This window comes from Leptonotus elevatus, chromosome 5 (assembly GCF_054856555.1).
Source record: "Leptonotus elevatus isolate MCC_2025b chromosome 5, RoL_Lele_1.0, whole genome shotgun sequence".
Taxonomy (NCBI): Eukaryota; Metazoa; Chordata; class Actinopteri; order Syngnathiformes; family Syngnathidae; genus Leptonotus; species Leptonotus elevatus.
In genome coordinates, this window is record NC_141243.1 from 20,002,022 (window position 1) to 20,017,482 (window position 15,461).

Genomic DNA, 15,461 nt, shown 5'->3' on the forward strand with positions numbered 1-15,461 from the left:
ATGAAAATCATTAAAATAATAATACAATTACAATAAGTAATACAAATGCTATTCTCTAAATAAAATCTACAATAGCTGAATATATAATTCTAAATGCAACATCTACAAGTTAGCATCATCAGCCTGAAAATGTTCATGGCCTAATTGTGACTGTGTAATTGCGCCTTCTCCACAGCTAAATGTGGATCCATTTTCAGTCGATAAACACACCGCCACACAAAGAGGCCTAATCGTTTCTCATTTTGTCACCCTCTCCGTCACAATAGCTGATCACAGTCCACAGGCTTGCTGAGATGGTTGACAGAGACTGATAGGAGTAACTGACAGGTGTCAAGTATCCTGATATGTAATACCCAACAGCCACTGAAATAGACTGACCTGACTGAAGTCATGGCTCCACCCATTATGACCCAGAAGACTGAGCAGAGGTTAAGTTAATAATTCATGCCCACTGTGCAAAGGGTCTGCCTTTGAAAATGGGCCAACACATTGCACACGGGTAAAGCATGACTTCCCGTGACTTCTGATGCAAATATAAAATTGCTGTGGATGGAAAAAAATATGGTTTGTCGTGGAATAGCCTGTCCGCTTATGTGGAGATGGGACACATTATTGGTTGACCTTCTGACACTCAAGTTTTCTCAATTTGAGACAAATACGTACACACTGCCTTAAATGCAAATTCATTTATTTAATAATTTAAAAAGAAAAAAAAGTCTGTCCTGTGCCATTATTCCCTCTGTTTTCATTTCCTTGACAGCGATGGCTGCACAATATGCATATAGTAGCTCTATAAATAAGACAAGCATAATTATCCGTTCCTGGAGCCAAAAACACGTTAACCAGCCTCTAATAATCCAAACATTAATACAGAAGAACCTGTCTTCCTTAACTCATTCACTCCCAGCCATTTTCACAGAAGCAGCCCCCTTCGCCCCCTGCTGGTTTACTTGATTTTGGCTGATTTTGCAAGCCCCACAGAAAATTGTGCTTTATTGCAATAAAAACAAAATAAAAATCAGAGTCTCTTCTTTCATCAGGATAAAAAAAGTATATTTCTATCCGTTTCAGTTTTGCAGCAATTAGTATTAGAATATAGCTAAGTTTCATCATTATTCACAAATCTCTTTAGAACTGTGGGGAAATCAGCTTGTTTGCAACATGGCACTGGTTGATCTTTTATACTCTGCTGCCACCTGCTGGCCGTTTTTGTAATTACTACCATTGCTTCACTAGTTCTCTGCAGTTCAGTGGCTGCATCAAAGCCTTCTGTATGCTCTCGCATAAAAACAAACAATCAGCATGCTGGAATTATGCCTAAGGAGGAGAGCTTCATCCATTGATGATAAATTGAAAGGGGTCAGAATAATTAACTTTATGGGGGTATGGGGGTGGAGGACAGTATGATCTTTAATGGGTCTTATAGACACTTCACTGAAAACAAAAGAGGAAAACTATTACAGTCTTTGTTCAAGAAACTAGAACTACTTGAGGAGATGGGTTAGAGAACATTGTTAATGTGTCAAATAAAACCTGTTCAAGGATGATATGATGTAAAACTATCAGTCCATTTTTTAAATGTTTTGTTTGTTGTTTTTGAAGGACACTCGTAGATCTCTATGCTGTTGTTGGTTGACTTCAAAACCAGCATCTTTCCATAGCCACTCTGGTGGGGAATCCATAGAGGAGGGTGAGTCCATCGATTAGCTTTAAGCACTTGCCTCAAACTGAGTTTTACTTTGGACAGCTTGTGAGCCTCTTCTACACCACTTCATGCTGGAAGATGGAATTCCAGAGGCCTGCAGTATGATGCCATGTAGTTATGAGCTGGCAAAAGCCAGCAAAACAACTACAGAGTCTATCATTTGGAGCGGGAATTACTGAAGACCTCTTCCTGATAAATTATTGCCAGTTTTTAATATGCAGAGTTTGTCTGTCTTTGTATGTTAACCACTTTACTGGGTTTGTTTTTCCCCCAACACGTCTGCCCTGAAGTAATCTTGAACATCAGCCACATTTTCCATCTACAAGTCTGCTCTATTCTAACTGGATGCTGGCAAAATAAAACCTGATTAGTTGGTCAGAAGGTCAGCTTCCATTCAGTCTTTAGTAGATGAGAGGTTGCAAAGGTGAACCATGACCGCTGAGGTTAGTGATACATTACACTGACCTGGCCAGGGGAGAGCTGCCCCTACGAATACAAACATGCTCTCTCATCTACTTCAATATGCCTGAGTTGCCCTCAATCCTCCTGCACCTGACCTTGCTGCTCTCTTTCCACTATCCGCTCTCCATTCTCTGGCATTCACAATCCAGACAGTGAACATGCAATTTCATTTTCCTGAAAGCTTGAGCTGCAAGGAAAGGAGGCAAGGGATGGGTGAGGAGTGGGGGAGACTATAACGTTTTTATTGACATGTCGCAAATGGCAATGTTCGAACAAAGGCCATATACCTGGAGCTAGGGTGGTTGATTAGTAATTCAAGTCCATGAAATTTTGCAGCAAATAATCTCTGCCATGTGACGATGGGGAAAGGAGGTATGGTAGGGTTAGGCTGAGTAGGAGCCGTAGAATATCGTTACTGTCCGGCGAATTCCTTGTATTGTCAAAATGACAACTTTACGAAAATCAAAAAGGCCATTTTACTTGAGTTCATTGACACCACTTTGCTCAGGCTGTATTCTACCTCATATTGCTATCATATACCATTGCACCAACACAACACCACCAAAGACACATGTTCATCTGATTTTAATAGAGATTAAAATAGTCTAAACATGGAGCAGGCAGCAGCTGTGCATTTCTAAAACTGCTGAGCCGCCCACTTTGCAAAAAGTGTTTTTAATACGTCACAAAAGCAAACACCTGTCCCGAATCATCTACACAAGCTCATTCTTAAAGATCTTTAGCTATGATGAACGATGCAAAAAATAAGCAACCAGCCAACTAACCCCATGTATTAAGCGGATGTTAATATGCAACAAAGCTTTAATCTCATGAGGGTCCTTCTGCAACGAAGGATCACAGCGATCAATTTTAAGAAAACAAACCAACTTAAATCTATCTAACCTTATTTCACTTGTTATTGTCTAAAAACATCCAGACATTAAATACAGGGGACAACTACAGCATACAATTTCCGCAGAACGAAGAAATAGACATAAGTTGCGTTCAAGAGTGATCATGTATTTGTTGTCAATCTATTTTCACCGCTTTAAATGGTTTAATATTGCGTAAAAATAACAGACAAAGTGGACCATTAGTATTGATTTGTGCAAAAGAAGAATAATTTGACTATATTTAGACATAGAGGGTTATACAGTATTTTGTTTGTTTGTTTTGAAGTCTGTTAAGCAAATGGGCATCCGTCAACATTGACAACCCTGAAATCTAAAATGAGTCCTCGTACGCAGCAGTTACATTTACCCAGCTTTCAACTCTCATTTGGCCTCTGGAAGATGTCAGCAGAGAGTCAGATGTGCATGATGGCATTTGTGTGCATCTCCCTCGCCTCTCTCTCCTTTGTTCCATTCTTCTAATCCAGTATGTGTGGGCCGGTAAGTTTAATGGAAACAATTTATTAAGTCCGGCTTAAAATGCCATCTGCAGTTAAGCCTCCCAAAGCCGCTAAGCTCCTGGTTTCACCCCGGAGCTTGCTGTGTTCACGCTTACTGTAATGCTCTGTTTAAAATGAGCACAACGGGTCAAAATTAATCAGGATTACAAGGGCACAAATCCACTTCAGAGATAAGTTTTCTACCAATCTTTCTACGCTATCCCAAGATGCCCTAGGTTTTACTGTTGTTGTGACCATGCAGTATACCTATGTAGCATGTGCAATAATGGTTTCATGCTAACAGTGACATTATCACTGATACTAACCCCCAACCTTGCTTCATAAAAATAAATGCATTAACTTTTACAAAACAACCACCACAAGATTCCACGACTCACACAAAGAAGACGCTTCACCTCATTGTTAGCAAAACATTGGGTGCGGCTAAACCGCAAAGCTGCTGTTGAGATGCTCCTCTTATGTTCTAGCGCCAAAGCACATACAGCATTCAACATGGTCACAAAAAATTCCAAGTGTTCCTTTCACATTTTTAGCCACTGTAAGGTAGGTGATAACTTCCCATCACTTTCAAAGGCGCACCCTTGTGAAATGTTAGGCCTAAAAGTGAAATGCGTATGTTTCTGCTGCAGGGGAGCTCTGGACTTGCTCCCAAGTACATTTAGCTTCTCATTTGCCTCCAAGCAAGTCAAATCAGTAAACTCTGACATGCAATGCAATAAGAATACCCCTATGTTCTTTTACTTAAGTATGAAATCAATATTTTACAGTAAGTTTGCGAAATAATGCAACACTATTTAATATTTGGCCTCTGCGGCCCCATAATGAACACAGAAAGCATTCAGAAGAGAATGTACATGCTCCTGGGTACCAACACTCTCAGAGAATGGCACACAGTTTGTTCTTTTAGCTTGTTTCTAGAGCAGGTCATTAAAAGACTAACATAGCAGAAATGATAAAAATCAAAGATGACAGACAAGACAGCGATGAGAAACAGAAGGCAATGATGTCTGGGTTTTCCCCCAAACTAGGTTCTGTGAGCATAAATACAGTACTTTACGACCAATGATTATATGTTGGTCTTGCTATCTTCTATTTAACTTGAACTTTATTACTCTCATTAACCAAACAGACTGGTGAACATTTTGGGTTAAACCCCCAAGTGTTTGCACGCATTGCTGGGAACCCAAAATAAAGTTCACAAAGGAGAACACTTCTGAGAAGCAAGCAAAGTAGGGTAAATCAGTAAGAAACTGTAAGACAAACATCACATCATTAAATATGCATGTACTGTATGCCATGTTTGTGTGCATCTGTCGGAGTGTCTACCAACCAGTTTGACGTGCCTGGTGATCAGAGGAAAGTGTGTGTTTCATTGGGCCCACAGGACTGTGTGCAAGACGAGTAATGGGACACATATGTGACATTCAAAACCAGAAGAAAACGGTCTGTGGGCTGCTCTGTGTAACACACACAAACTACCGGAGGCCAAAAACAAATATGGTCATTCACAGCTAGACACATAACAGCAGATGTTGATTGACTATGAAAATGAGGCATACTCTACTGTATGTTACTCATTGTCATCAAATGTAATCAAACAGCCTATTCTAATCATTCACCCTACTTCTACATTAGCCAAATAAGATCACGTTGATCTGAAATACAATCACAATTAAGCCACTCTGACTGAGCTACATGCATACAAATAGTTTCTTAAGCCTTCTCTCCTCTCGGTTATCATTGTGAAAGCTAGCGTCACACCGAAAAAAGCTACCACGAGTCGTCCAAATTGAAATCACAACATGTTTTACTATTCCTAATAAGGAATTTCCCTGGGCTGCGCTCTACTTCCATCCTGCACTCACTTAACTTGTGTTAATGGAACTGCTCACAGGTTCCAGCCCCTCAGGGGCATGTGGTCTGCACGCTGTGATTTGTCACCGCAAGTCTGATCATAGCTCTCCTTCCTTGACCTCCCTTCATCAACGACTTAACAATTTAACTACTCACTCAAACTTGATATGTATGATTGAATTTTGTATTTATTGCATTTCAACGGAAAATCACATATTGGCAATTACACACAGACAATGCGTCTGACAAAGCCCTTTCGCTCATATTCCTGTGGCGTCCATTATGGCTCAGGCCTGCTGTCGGAGAGCTTGTATTGCCTTAGGGGAAGTTCCCGTTTGAGGGAGCATGTGGCAGAGAGGCTCTAAATCCCCTCTAATGAACCAATATGTAAGAGGTCTAAGCCTCTGGCAGTGTCAGCAAGGAAACACCACTCCTCACTGTGGTAAAAACAAAAGACGTACGCATATGCATTTGCTCAGCTCTGTTTATGTCTGCTCATATTTAAATGTGAATGTTAGCTGTGGGATTTCATAGGAGAGGAGGATTTACATGATTTAGACGGTGGCGTAAACCCTGGAGGGAGAACAGACAAAGACGTGGGCTCTTACCTTTGGGTGTGGTGGGAGAAAAGAGCTTCTCTGATCCTACGTCAGACACCTGCAAAAAGAAGAGGCTGTGCTTTAGAAGTTCATTCAGCTGAATCAGAGGCAAACTTCGGTAAACCCTCTCTTAGATAATTGGGTTATTCATCAAAACCCTAATCTTGAGGCTTGTTCACTTACAAATATGGTTTAAGTGCTCAGAATTAGCAAAAGTATGCTCCCTGTGTACCTGATGGACCCTGACTTGCTTTTAGTGGGATAACATTAGGTGGCACTGTTGAGCCACCTGAAAAAGAAGTAACACCAGAGCCAGAGACTGCTGCTGCGTCATTGCTAAAAGGCAGGAAGCTGCTCAAAATATTTCTTTCTGCAAATTATTTGATATATCCAGTATTATATAATTAAATGCAGATCATACAATCCAATATAAATTACAACATCCCAGACTGCATGTTATCACACAATCTGTTAACATAACTTCACATTAGTCAAATGCATTATGTATCAAAAATAGCATCTGACTATGACTTAATGGTGAAACGATGAAGATAATTTTCCTTCTGTTAACATTGCGACCCATTGTTTCATAAAAAGCTCCAATTCTTCAAACACATTGACTGCACAAATTAATCCCACACAATAGCCACCACAGCAATTCAACAAAATAGTAATAGAAAAAAAAGTTGTCAGCATATTATCCAGCTTTGTTTTAAATCCACATTTCCACACACTTCAGCTCCTCTCATGTGGGCTGCAGAAATGTAAAAGGCTGCAAGAGCATATGTTCCACTCATCGGTTGCAAGTGTCCTCCACTGCTGTGCTTGTATTTTACATAGCACAAAGGGAACATATGTAACAAATGAACAGTGAATCAGAGTACTAGAGGGACAGACACAGACAAGGGAAGCAAATAATTTTGTAAACACAGATGGCTGTCCTTGGCATCCCTGTTAGTTTTACACAAATGTTTTGAGGGCGTCCTCTTCTCTCCAACAACTCCCAATTTCTCCTACACGGCCACTTGTGTTGTGTTTCTCCACAATGTTTGTCTCTGTATATGTTTTGTCTCAGTGCTAACCACAACTACCCAAAATAAAAGCTGTGGGAAAGCAACACTTTGTTTTGCTCCATCTGACAGGAAACGTTAACAGAGGGCGACAACACACTTTAGAGTTAAATTTCTGCCATACTTAGTCACATCACAAAGCCAAATTTAAATAATTCAAACTTGAATAAAAGGAAAACAAAAGTATCTTTTTTTCAGTGTCGTGTTAGAGCAGCAAGATGGCAACAATTAGAATGAGAATGTAATGATTTGAGGAGACTGGAGAGAAAAAACTATTGTTAGGCATTGCCCGCTTTCATTTTCCCAGAACCAGGGTGCCAGGTTACAACACAAGCTCTTTGTTAGCTTTGGACGACATTAAACGCTCCAGTACTGAGCATCAGCACTAAAGCAGCACAACCTCAGCCCTGAATCATGGCCCCGGAGGGCCCCGGAAGGAAAAATATGGGCTCAGATTGGAATGAGGCTTGTCAAACGAACAAAGGCGCTGGCTAAGAGACAGGCTAAGTGTGGCGCGAGGTTAGGGGGAAAAAAAGACAGGGAAGAGAACACCAGAATTGACAAGAACAGCTAAAACAAGTGTTTTGACTGCAGCGGCTACCTTGAGAGCGCTGCAGACATGACAAATACTTGTGACAAGTTAACCTCACTCTGCATGAGCTTCCACTTACTTGTTTTTAATTCTAAATGGATTCTAAACAACATTGTCAACCACCACTTTGGCTTTATTACTTTGCTTTGAACCTGCCAAGACTGCATGAGTCAGTTGTATAATTCACAATTACAAGGTCGGCTTACAAAAGCGTTTCTAAAAAGGCATGTCAAAACACAGACTTCATTTGGCCCGCTGCTGCTTTTGGAAAACTTTCTTGTATTTGCGTGTCAAGTTGACTTTTTCACCAAGCTGATAATTGGAGAGGGTTGCGGTTGTGGTGAGCGAGGTTAATGTATAACAAATTCTTTTCACTGTAATTGTTGCCATAAAAACACAGGATGTTGGGGTTGATGGCTTCAAATACAAAAAAAAAAAGGTTTTTTGTTCGGAAACTTGGAAATTTAACCATTTAAAAACACTAATGGGGAATATTTAAGCCACATTGCCCGGGAGCCAAAAGTCTTTGGAGTTGGCTGCGGGCAGCCTGACCTTTTTGTGGGCCGTCTGCTATTTAAGCCTGGGGCTTCAGGGGTCTGGCCTCCTCTCTAGAGGGCCGTCAGCAGGCTTCAGCTTTCCTTCCACATTCTATTCATTAGCCGTGCTTTATGATTCAGCTTCCTCTGAGCCACACAAGAGCTCCCTGAGGAAAGAGACTGCTGGAGAGGGGGAAAAAGGGATGAAACTGAGGGAGGGGAGCAAAAAAGCAAGAAGGAGGTCATAGGGCCCAGCCGGGGCCCAGCTCTCAGCAGCTGTGAAAGCCTCCTGTTTCCTTAGCAGGCGTGAAAGGAAAAAAAAAAAAAGGGGGGGGGGGTGGCGTAGCAAGGGAACTGGGCCAGAAAACCCAGCATCAGAGTGCTAACTCGTCAAAGTGCCACATAATGAACTATAATTCCAAGATTTAGGGATTGCCAAATTACACTGCTACTCGGTTCTAAAAATCCCCCAACTTTCCAGAATGACTTATTGATAGCATAAATGTCTTGATTATAGCAAAGATGCAGAGGTTAAGTTTTACTACCCGTGAGTGTATATGCTGACAAGATGCAAGTGGGGGGGGGAAGACTGGATAACTTGTATTGAACAACGTTGCAAGGTAATCAATTTAGACGGATCTGACACATGCCTAATTGCTTTTTGGAAGTATTCAAGCTCTTCCATGCAGAATTATTGCACGGAGATCCGACTGAGTGAGGCGATGCAGACATTGAGGGAGGGCGGTATAATCACTTGAATGACCTTCAAGGCATGAATTTATGAAAGGCATTGATCACTTAAGCCTCTGATTTTTCCAAGACGGGAAGGTCAGCAATTATCCAGATTCAATTAACCCCATTTCCTAAAGACTGCTGAGAGACTAATTTCTCTCCACCCACCCAACCCCCATATTGCTTTATATTGCATGACACTGTGGATTTCCATCTACCTTATGCATGCACTGCATTTCTTGTTGCTGAGAAAATCACCTCCAAAATGGAAGACATCCTGCAGCCAGAGTTTAGGCAAAGGTAGACTAAATAAAACAAAGCTTGTACATCTTTTGTCTTCCCTGTAGTCAGGACATGATTTTTTATACACAAGCTGGCATAGTTAGAGCTGCAGCTGGCGTGTGAAAATAAAGAAACCCGTTAGAAAGTTTTGTCATGTGCTAATGCCTACAGCAATGTTGTTCTTGAACGAGTTCAATAAACAAAAGTTCATGAACTCGTTCATATTTTGGGTGAATGTAAACATAATGTAGTGTTTTTCTTTCTGCCTGATGAATGTTTTTGTGAAAGTGATCATTCTGACATCTGCGGTTTTTGGACAACAATTCATTATTGTTCCGTCAGGTGCCAGGTTTTCTTAGACTTCCAGGAAAAAACCCGGTTAACACATGGTAAACGAGCCTTCATATGTCGGGCCATAAATACCTATATTTGGCAAGCCAAGCCATTGAGTCTCATGTGGTCACATGCGTAATCAAGCATGATGGCAGATTGGAGGAATAAAAAAATGCCGTACGTGGCGGTTACCTCACTTGGAAAATCTGCATTGGTTGGCAACAAATAGCATATGTCGGGGACTAGTATTGTTAATGAACTCGTTCATATTTTGGGCGATCGTGAACTGAACGTAGTGCATTTTTGCTTCGTGAACATTTCTCATTCTGGGGTAAATGAACGGCTTTGAATGCAGTTTATTTTTTCTCCAGGTTGGCAGGTTTGATAAATTAAATAAGGTCATGTACACTAATTAACTGCTTACTGTCAAAAACGACAAGAACAAAAAAGTATATAAACTGGAATCTATGGCTGGTCCTGCTTTTAAAATTCATCTCACAAAACAGCCACCAAAACCACATAATAATCTCATTCTTGGTTTTGTGAGGTGAGGCATGCAGTTGAAGTTTTGGTCAAATTTCAAATGGCTAAGACCGTAAGGTTATTCAACTTTAGACCTTTCACTTCAATTTAAGGAAAAGAGGCAGGGGAAATCAGCCACATGTACACTCACGTGCACTTGCACTCTCAGGTATATACACATACACTCATTCATAAACACTCTTCTGCATGGAATTTCATTGCAATCTACTTTCTCCTTAAACGCCGTCTTTTAGATTGACTTTTTCTGGCACCTTATGTCATAAATTACATCCCTTAAAAAGGTGTGCATTATGTTTCTGGCACACTATACAGTAAATACAAAAAAACTACTCAATCTTCATTATGATGAGACTGAGCTGTACATGCACACAGGGGGGCCAACCATGGATTTGAAGCCCTTCCTCTTACATCACAAATAAGTAATGATGTGTGACATAATATATGTCGTATATTGTAGTACAATAAAAAACTTCTAATATACGTACAAACCTCTATCGTTTATATCGTTAATTTAGATTCCCTTCGCCACTACTGAGGGAATCCTGAAGTTGATTTTCTTCCACTTAACACTATTAATATGGTTAGGTCTAGAAGAGATGGACCGGCACGACCCAATTGCCGTAAATTGCATAGAGCAATGCGCTGGGGCTCCAAAAGTTCGGCCAAATATATACAGTATGTCTGTTAGTCACTGTTCATATCAGGGTAAAACTAGCAAAATGCCTGATTTTCTGCGTTCTTGTGGGTATAGCTCAGTGCTTTAATAAACACTTTTATCAGCACCCACTCAGAGACCTCAACTACTGTCACCCTTTAACCCCAGACACCCCCACTAATGCTTCTTTGGCAATAAACGCCCCATCAGCCATGCAAAAAAGGCCTACAGCTCCCGGGCAGCAACGGAAGACACCAAATTAAGTATCTCGTTGCATTTGTCCGGATGACCTCCCAAGCGGTTGTTTATTATACTTATATTGCAGCAGTTCTTTGCGTTCTCAGCGAAGGGAGCCACAAGCATCGACCTTACATCCAATTTCAAGCCAGCACTGACAATTCCATCACAGTTGCGTGTGTGTCAGAGTAGGTGTGGGCCAGAAAGATGGCAACCCCCCCAGCAAGTAGCATAGGATGTACAACATAAAGAGCAAAAAAAATAAGAAATCTCCCACGCAACAGTCGGCTAACGGATACTCGCCTCAAGTGCAGCATCATTTAGATGATAATGAATTCCATAGTGATCATGGAGAATAGATTGGTTTCCCTCTGCACACACAGACCTCTTTATACTTAGCTAAGGGTGGCATTTTTATGGCTACATATTACGCCGTGTGTAAAGAACAGCAGAGGGCCAGAACAGACAAATCGCCCTAGCAACAGACAGAGTAAAATGAATTGTGTGAAAGGAGTTGCTGGTGAGGGGGGCAGGGGATTGAGACTATTTTGTAAAATACTACACAGCGTCTTGCTTACCTTCCTCTCTCCCCGAGCCCAGCGGTAGTTGCTAGCGCTTATCAAGGCTGCCTGTCAGTTTTGTATACAAATTAGCGGTCTATCAGGGGAACACAGAGGTCTGTTTCATCTCGCTGCGTTGGACAGAGGGGGTCACAAATCAGCACTGCAGAAAGTCCACAGCCAGCACTAACCGGATAAGAAATGAAGGAAATAGGACAAGGTCTATTTAACTGAAGAGGATCCTGACCCTACCTGCAAGCGCGCATGACATCTCTATTAGAGGTTTACTTTTTACTATATAACTGTACACGGCAAACAAAAATCTCAAGCAGCAGGACAACAATTTGTAACATTTCATTAACATAATTGAAGAACCATTTTATTCATCTATTGGATTATGTCAGTAGAACGTTCCTCCAACATTCTTGATGGAGTGTATCAGCAGCACAGGCTTTCACAACCTGAACCCTGCTCTCTGTTATGAACTAACATTCAGAAGATTTTAAAGCCAGCATGTCTTGCTACTGTCTTGTTAAGTGGACCTGATCATGTTAATAATACCAGCAGAGCCCAAACAGCTGCAAAGGACTCTCATTTTTTGGCATATTGCAATGAGGCACGGACTATATATAATGCGGCAATAAAATCCATTTAAGTCAATTAATCCAACACCAGATGTAAGCGCAGAGGCTTAAAAGCCTTTGTTCATCTTGAACTTAGGTTTAGGGAAGAGGTGTGGTCAGCAGGAGAGTGAATCAGTTACATCGCTCGAGTTTCTATTCAAAGACAGACTATAAATATTAGGACAGTGACGGTAGTAGGTCTATATATATATATATATATATATATAATTTGTTTTCTTTTTCATTTTTTATTTATTTATTATTTTTGCTTAGAGTGGATAAATCCCTATGCAAACAATGGCCAAAAATAAATAAAAAACTCAGCCCAAAATGTGTCATTTTGACCTCTAACCATCAGGCAGCTTCAGCCAATTGCAATTCCTTTCCAGAAATGGCAAAAAAAAAAGACATTAACCACAAATAAAGGTTATCAGAGTCCACAGTACTTACATATTTTTATAAGGCTTGCACTGCACTGCATTCCGAAGTTGCCTGTGGAATGTGTGTTTCTTTCCTTTTTAATATCGTAAATATGGGCCAGCAGCACTGATAAGTACAAGTAATCTCCCAGTGGAATCAAGGAGCCGCCCGGCATTATTCTCTGGCTCTGATAAAAAAAAAAAAAATGAAGCAGCGATAGCTTGCCAGTCCAGGTTTCTCAGCAGGTAGATAACGCATCACTGGTCCTGATTGCTACAGAACCAAATCGCAGCTTTCTTGGGGCAGCTACATGGAGCTCGGATTGCACAGAGAGGTCACACTGTCCCAATATCCACATCATCCACTTGTTGGAAAGCCATTATTCCCTGCTGTCAGTGTGGGTTAGAGACAGCCACAAGCATTTTTAGATGATTATTGTCTGAGAAGCAGCACAACAAGCAAATTATTTGAAACGCAGCTTTCTTTGGTGCACTCACAGTGGAACAGTGTTGTTGCTCTGGAGAGGATTGTGGAGGAGATAATATTTCTAGTTGATGCCATAGCCACAGTCGAGCTGCCTTTTAACAGAGAGATACACATCATACTGACTCGCCCACTGTGACATAATCACCCTGCGGAGAGCTGCAGGCAAGCTTGGTAGGCAAACCACCTCTTACTGCAGCTTGTTAAGAGAAAGGTGTCTTTAAGCAGTGCTCAATAGAAACTCTTTTTCTCCCACTCCAAGTGAACAATATCTAGGTGAGTCATAGACCACCTTGAGCGATGTAAGTTACATTTTCCCTTTCCTCCTCTCTTTTTTAAGATCACATTGCGCTTTTGACTTGGATGAATTTGCCATGAGGGCAAAGAAAACAAACTCAGCGGGATGTTAAATAATGCAGAGATAAAAAGCGGTGACCCTTTTCCTTACCTCAACCCACACACAAACTGCCTCCAGTGCAAGGCAGCACAGAAAGAAAGGAAAGCTGGTGTTGCATAGAAATGTGTCCTGTATTGTAAATTGTGTTTTCTCGGCAGGGATGGACACCTTTAATCAGAGGAAAATAGTTAGGAGGAAGCAGTTCCTTCCACAGTACCATTCCAGTACCATGCCGACAATTTCAGCAATATGAGTGACTCAGCTCCTTGATAAGAAAAGTACTATTTAAAAAAAAAAAACGATACCAAGGATGTCCTAGACACTCCATCCCAACCCTGTGCACGCACACGACACCTGATCTTTCAATTTGTCCCACGAGTGAGGTTACAGTTTACCAGTGCAGCGTGAAGCTGTTGATGCTGGTTTAGAACCATCGTCTCTCTATAACCACAAGAGCAGCTGGAATGAATCTATGGGGATTTAGGAATTCTCCTGCTCATATGTCAGTTGCAAGCATGAACGTCCGCCAGGCAGAAGGATCAATACAGCCACTTGTCCTGTGGAGGAATGAAGGGAGGGCAGGGAGTGCAAGTGGGGGAGTGGAAAACTGGAAATGGGGTAGGATAAGACTGGCATCTAAAGCCAAATGTCCTCTTCATTTAACCCCCCCAAAACCCCCAAAGGCACATTATGCACCCTACTAGCACAAACAAACAGGGTATGTACTATATAAAGGAGTCTCAGACCTCCAAAGCCTTGGGTCATGTTTGAAAGGGATGTGGCACGTTAAGTGGAATGTACTTTTGATGCAGACATCAGGCCTCAGGTTTCTGGTGAGTGTAATCCAAGCTGCTCCCTGCAGGAATGAACAGGACTTCCATTGCAGAGCCAGTCACCTTTAGAAATACCTTCACTGCTCAGTTGACTTTCCAAGGGTGGACCGGCGGTTGTGAGGTGTTTATTTTCAGTTTAAGCGCCTCTTTTACATTGAATGGTATTCCTTTACATTTAGAAGCCAGTGATAATAGTCATCATTCCACATTTGTTGCAGTGAACTAATTTTTGTTGCTTTTATTGTGTGGTTTAATGGGTTTTTGAAGTTACCCAATTCCCAAATTAAGGTACACCATATGAAGCACAGCATCTTCATCCAGCAATGCATCCTTTATTCTTCTACTGCACTATACATCAGCTTTCCCCAAACTTGAGGTTGGAAGAAACACTTCAGTTTTCAATGGGTCACCAACAACCTTAAGTATGTGTCAGTATTGCCATGACATTACATCCATGTAACAGATTTTAAACAAAGGTCCTGGAAATTAACTGTATTCCGAAATTCCATATTTAAACATGATTGGGTCTGTTCTACATTTATTATCGACTGACAAACAAATACACACATGCTCTTTTGTAACATGCCACAGCTCTTGCGCTCTTCTGCCACCGAAAGGCCAACATGTTACTTAAAGTGCAACTCAACCTTAAATAAAAAAATTTAAGATGATAAACTGCACAAATGGGTGCGTCCAGTATGTCAGTAGATTTTTCAGGAAAAAGGTAAATCCAGGACAAGTTTGCTTACCACCAACACAACAACCGTGGTGAAATTTGTGAGAGCTTGTGTCTTGAGACATACTGCTCAACAAAACGCAGACTACAGGAAGACTACTAATGGTTTTCAATTACAATCATCAATTTTTACTTTATATGAACCGAAAATTTTCCAAGTGAGCAAGCGCAGACACGCTTGTCTCTGTGGCACTCTGGTAGTGATATGAAGGATACATTCACACTTGTGGATAATGTTTCTATCAGACATGATCACAAAGTGACCCACTTTTACAGAAGTAAAATACAATTGTAGTATGTTGTACCCTTACTGAAATGTACTTTTACCTTATCAATACTGTGTAAATACACCGGTTGTGCGATCACAACCATGTGACACCTGTGAAGGAATTTCTAAA

At 41.1% G+C, this 15,461-nt stretch overlaps 1 protein-coding gene across 7 annotated transcripts in view; it reads right to left on the reverse strand.

Annotated features, from left to right (window-relative positions):
- fbrsl1 (fibrosin-like 1) overlaps nt 1–15,461 on the reverse strand; it is a 318,527-nt gene that overhangs the window by 35,622 nt on the left and 267,444 nt on the right. For all 7 annotated transcript variants that reach the window (XM_086075771.1, XM_086075770.1, XM_086075769.1 and 4 more), the window contains one exon: nt 6,041–6,089. In XM_086075771.1, coding sequence (XP_085931897.1) covers nt 6,041–6,089 — 49 coding nt within the window. The remainder of the gene's footprint in view (nt 1–6,040; nt 6,090–15,461) is intronic.